Raw genomic sequence first — 5,846 nt, 5'->3', positions numbered from 1 at the left:
TTCAACTTACACAATGTGACATTATTTTTGGATTTGCACCCAGATTACAGGTTAATACTTATTAAATCCACAATAGCAGTTTAATAAAGAAGGAGCTACCTGATGGTCATCTGGATAAGATAACAATAACAAGCAAGCTGCGCAAACTCCTGCATTCATGAGAACTGAAGTATCCATAGAAGCCAAATGAAATTGGCTATTCCGCAAGGCACACTCAATCAGCATAAGATCACTCGGGCAACACCTGGCAGGTAATAATACGTAAAAGGATTTTGATAACTATACGGAGAGTCACATTCATTACAGCACTCAACTAAACCTTACCATATCCTGAATTATGTCTAAAACAATACAAAGGCTCATTTAACTAACTATTAATACCCGATGCACTGCATTGTATATCAAAATACAAGGAAAAACAAAAAAAGCAGAGAAACGGCATTGATCTCCATAATAACACCAATTATTAGATCAACGGCACAATTAACATTGAAGATTTTATAATATTTCGTGAAGAAGAAGATGACAAAAAAGCAAGGAAAAAAGGCTGCATTTGCAACCTAATAATGCAATTTGAACCGTGTACAGGAGGTGGAGAAAATTAAAACAAAACCCCACAAAAAAATAATAATTAGGAGCAAAAACCAAGTAATCTTATACAACTAAATACAATCCTATACAGCAAAAAAGAATAACAACAAAGGGCTTGGAAGCACAAACAGCAGCGTCAGAGCGCATATCTTGGCGAAACCCCGGCGGGGACGAAAGGTGTGACGGTTGGCCATTGATCCCCGGCGAATTATCCGGCGAAAGGGCATCATCATCTGGCGGCGGAGCAGCACCGTCCTGGGGAGATCCCCCTTTGGCAGCCACAATTGGATTCCTCCCAAATATCTCTCTGGGCAACAAAACCTTGGAAACACCGAAAATTGCAACGGGGTTCTGATCGAACACTGTCTGAGTAACAGAGGCCTGAACGATCCCAGTGTTGATGGCGACGGAGCCATTGACCCTGGAAATGTTGAGGGTGAAGCTTCCAGCACCCATGGCCTCGGTGGCGAGCGTGGGTTGCAAGGGGTTCACCACGGATTCAAGGGAACCGAGAGGGTAGTAGGAATGGAGGACGTGGAATTTGAGCACTACCGCCTTCTTGTCCGCCGGCAGGGACTGGAGGCTGACGGAGGGTGGCAGATCGGCGAATGCGTCGTCGACAGGGACGAACATGGTGATTCCGGCACCGCCCTCGTCGGCCTCGAACTCCTGGACGACGCCGGAGGCAGAGAGCATCGACGCCGCGACGTTGAAGTTGTGACCGTCGATTAGGGCTTTGGTGATGTTGAGAACTAAGTTGGGGCGAGTTTCGGAGGCCATGAGATCGAAACCGTAAGGGATAAGGAGGGAATTGACGGAGAAGATGGTGACATTGTAGGGTAGGGTTTTGACGAGTCCCAAAACGGTGGCGTTTGAAGGGGAATAGGGCGCAGGGGAGCGGATCGAAACGACGCCGGATTGAGGGTCGCGGGTGATGTTAACGGAACCGAAGTTGTCAGTGGCGCGGCCGGTGGTTTGGAAGAGTGTGGTGACGAGCTTGCCGGAGGGAGGGAGGGAGCGGAGGTCGGACCATGAGAGGAATTGGAGGAGGACGTGGTAGCGGAGGACGTCGGCGAGGGCGGAGGGGGAGAGGTGGTGGCGGGAGATGTGGTCGTCGGAGGAGAGGAAGGAGTTAGGGACGACGAGGAGGGAGAGGGAGGTTCGGTCGGAGAGATCGGCGGCGAGGGGAGTGGCGGAGGAGAGGAGTGCGGTGAATTGTGATAAGTCAGGAAAGGTGGAGAGGAGGGCGGTGATGTTGAGAGAGAGGGAGGGCGGTGGGGATAGGAGGAGGAAATAGAGTATTGTTGTGAGGGTAATTTGGGGAATAATGCCAGAATGAGAATGAGAATGAGAAAGAGAAGACATTGTCTTCTTCTCTCTACTATGTTAATCTCTATTCTCTCTGTCTATTCTTCGATGGTGGATATGAATATGGATGTGCTTCACTTCACTTCACTTCACTTCTCTTCTCTTATCTTAGAAGAGTATTATGTAATTACGAGAGATGGTTGAAGTGAAGTGAAGTGAGTGAGTGAGTGGGTGCGAATGCGAGCTGTGAATGATGAGATGAGCACCATGGTGATGCAATCATGATGTAGATTGTTTTTCATTATTATTATTATCATTTTGTCTAATATTCCATGATACTTGCTATTTGGTAGGGGAGTTTGGATTTTTTGTCTGGAAAAGTTCACATCGGATTTGAAGAATATCATGTTTGATAAAAATTTGTAAAAAATTTGCATACACTTCTTATTTACGTAAAAATTTAATATAATGTGTAAAATTATAAGAATTTATCCATTTAAAAATAGAAAAAAGTGTTTATCCTTTTAAATTACACAACTTATATTATTTTATTCTCACAAAAAGGTGTGACCCACATTTTTATATTTTTTTGTCCACTCTCTCATATATTTTATCTATTTCTTTCTCTCACTTAAAATGACATAATTTTACATCTTTAAAATAATACACACTTTTCCCTTAAAAATATCATCATTTTGGTAAGAGTTTGCAAAAAATTTAAATAGAGTTCTCATTTACATAAAAATCTAATGTAATCTGTAAAATTGTAAGAATTTGTCCACTTTATTGAGAAACCAAAAAGCGGCAATGAAAAATTTTAACTTATATTAATTTTTTAATAATATTTTAACATATCAAATATTTTTAACAAATCTTCTGCTCTTTGTACTCACACTCCACTTGCGCCCCCCTCTCTTTTCCAAGAATAATTTCTATTTGTAACTCTATTCACAATACCCCTCTATTCTTTCTTTTGCTTTCTGCTAACATCACATATGTATGGGTTAAGGCTTAATTTGCTTCATAACATGGCCAAGAAATATCAAAGCAAAACTATGCTCGAATGGTAAGTATCAAGAGTACCAGTCACATGTATTTTCGTCATGTATTGTGTATCCTTATTTAATTTATATAATGACACAAATTATCCTCTCTCTTTTATAATTTATAAAATATTTTCATTCTTCAACTGACCCATATTCTCTACCAACAATATGTTGAACGAATTTTTTTTTTTTCCATTAGGTTTTGTCTAAAATTTTGCAAACATTGCACGATACCAATATTAATATTATAACAATATCCTAAAACATAAAGTTATAATTATAACATAGTAATTGCATAAGAATTAATAATATTTAACAAGAAGTCGATTATTAGTTTATGTAATTTTTTGATTTGCGTGCAAAAATTTTTTTCTTTTTTCTTTTTAATAAATATAAAGTTCACCAGTACAACATAAGAATTCAATTATCATGCAATATGAGAAAATCAAATCCTTTAATTTATAGGCTTTATTAATCTCATGCAATAGGAGAGAACTCTCTCATGCAATAGAAATAATTATGTGTGGGATCCACCTATTATAGAAAAAGAAAAGAAAAATAAAAAAGTATCACAAAAATCAATGTACGTGTAGGAGAGAAAAATTTTCTCCTACAACATAAGAATATATTTTTCCTTAATTTATATATAGAGAAAGAGAATACATATTTTGAAACCATCGTCTCTTTTATATCAAATCTTACACATTTTAGTAAACGAGTGTACCGATACTTGTAGTATTAAAAAAATTTCCCTAACAGTTTCCTAATTAAGGGTTAATTTGTTTTGTATTTTTTTTTTTTTTTTTACATTAGTGAGTGCACTAAACTTCGCAACCGAAGAAAGAACGAGACTAATCCTCCAACCGAAGATTTTTGACTTGTCCTCTGACCCCCAAAGATTTTACAAGAAACTGCTTGAGACAGGATTTGATCCCTGCACCAAGCAATCCCTTAGGAGCTCAGCGGGCAACTAAGCTACCCACCCTTGGGGGTTATTTGTTTTGTATTTTAGTGGTTATGTGATCAAACGTCGCTTTGGCCTCAAATACTTTTTTGAGTTGAAACGAGGTAAAGTTGCTTTTACATTTGTCTTTAGGGATGTCAATTAGCACCGAACAAGATGGATATTTATAAAAATTACCCGCAATGAATAAGTCCTTTACTAATTAAACAAGTTTGAGTCTAGATCTAAATAATTATATACGAAGATTCCTAAGTAAAAGTATGTTACTAGAGCACCGATTCTGTTCCACACTATATTATAATAACACATACATATTCTGTTAATAGAGTTAGGTGTTACATTTTTAATTAATATTTGTTGTTTTATACATGGAAAAAATGTTTTTATGTCCTATGAGATAAATTTATCTCTAGCAACCCAAAACTGCATCATTTTGAAGATGAAGAGAATTAATAAAGGATATAATTCTGTTTTCAAAAATAATTTTTTGATTTTCTGAACAAAAAATTATGTTTAATAAGACAAGTTTTGTAAAAATAATTCTAAAGATTGTAACTATTTTTTAGGTTTTAGAATCAAATTTAGAGAATATATCAGAGTTATTTTTGTTTTGTGTTTTGACTTTTAAATTTGAAAATCAAAAAACACATCCTTAATTAACTATTCTACAAAGCATTTTAAGAACAAAAAAAAATAACATAATCGAACAGATCATTTGTTTGTTTTTGTTAGAATTTTATCAAAACACCCTTTATTATTTTCATCACCCCTAAAAACGATATAGTTTTGGGGTTGCATTGATAAATTTATCTTTTATAACAGGAGAAACGGTAAACTACGTCGCTTTGAACATTGAGAGAATTAATGAAAGGTATTTTGATAAATTCATATAACAAAGAAACAGACAAAATTCCTAAAACATCATTCAATAATTCTCTCAATACCTAAAATGTTGTAATTTTGGGTTGTTGAAAATAATTTTATCTCATGTAATAGGAGATATATTTTTCCTTAATTTTAATAATAAAATTGTACTCTTATCTTGTTAGTTTATAAAAAAAATTATATTTAACTAAAACGTAGGTAATATTTAACTAACTCAAATATATAAATATTCGAGTATAGGCACTAAAATTACTACCTATGCAATAATAAATTCTAGTTCTAATTTTTTTAAGCATGCCCATAAATACTCCGGAATGTGCCATAGCATATCATTAGAGAAAAAGATTATAAATTCTCCTATGGTTTATTCTTTTATCACTTATATTTTTATATACTTTTTTATTAATTATCTCCTGTGATTTTTTTTATCCAAATTCACATGTAATACGGTTAGGGAAAATTGAGATGAAGAGAATTGAAATTAAAAACAATCAATAACATGTAAATTTAGAATTAAAAAGTAATTAAAAAGATGAGTTGTTTTAACAATCAATTTATGTTATGAATTAAACAGTTAAGAATCTACTCTCTTTTTTTTTTTGTAATACGTTAAGAATCTACTCTTAATATAATGCAATCAATTCTTTCTAAATTAACTAAGGCTCAATTCCTTATTACCCTAATTCTATGTGATCTTGAAAGAATCCTAATTCTCGGTTGTTCCTCAAGGAAACATGCATTACGATCAAGAATTCAAAGATTGCACAATTGCCCTATGTTTATTCCTAGATCACAAGGATTATAATGAATTTATCAAATCAGGGTTCATGCACCAATATTTCTATTGTCATGCAATTCCCCTAAATCAATATACAAGGAGCAAACTCATAGAAAGCATTAAAAACAGGTAAATTCATTCAATGATAGAAAGAGAAGAATTCAGAAACAATTTAATTCAGAAACAATTTAATTCATAACACAAAGATTCAATTGGGTTTCATCTTTCCCTAACTACATAAAAAATCTAGCCTAGCATATCGAAATTAATAACA

At 34.7% G+C, this 5,846-nt stretch overlaps 1 protein-coding gene across 1 annotated transcript; it reads right to left on the bottom strand.

The window, feature by feature from the left end:
* Positions 1 to 213: 213 nt before the first annotated feature.
* Positions 214 to 2,080, bottom strand: LOC133300985 (fasciclin-like arabinogalactan protein 4). Its single transcript, XM_061500576.1, has 2 exons — positions 721 to 2,080; positions 214 to 244 (listed from the first exon to the last, which is right to left on the bottom strand). Exons 1-2 carry the CDS (start codon positions 1,954 to 1,956, stop codon positions 230 to 232), a joined length of 1,251 nt encoding a protein of 416 aa, XP_061356560.1. The 5' UTR covers positions 1,957 to 2,080; the 3' UTR covers positions 214 to 229.
* Between the last annotated feature and the right edge of the window lie 3,766 nt (positions 2,081 to 5,846).

This window comes from Gastrolobium bilobum, unplaced genomic scaffold (assembly GCF_033153095.1).
Source record: "Gastrolobium bilobum isolate Gb01-03AN ecotype WA unplaced genomic scaffold, APGP_CSIRO_Gbil_v1 utg5059, whole genome shotgun sequence".
Taxonomy (NCBI): domain Eukaryota; kingdom Viridiplantae; phylum Streptophyta; class Magnoliopsida; order Fabales; family Fabaceae; genus Gastrolobium; species Gastrolobium bilobum.
Note: the sequence above shows the minus strand (reverse complement) of the source record. Positions and strands in the feature narration are given on the sequence as shown.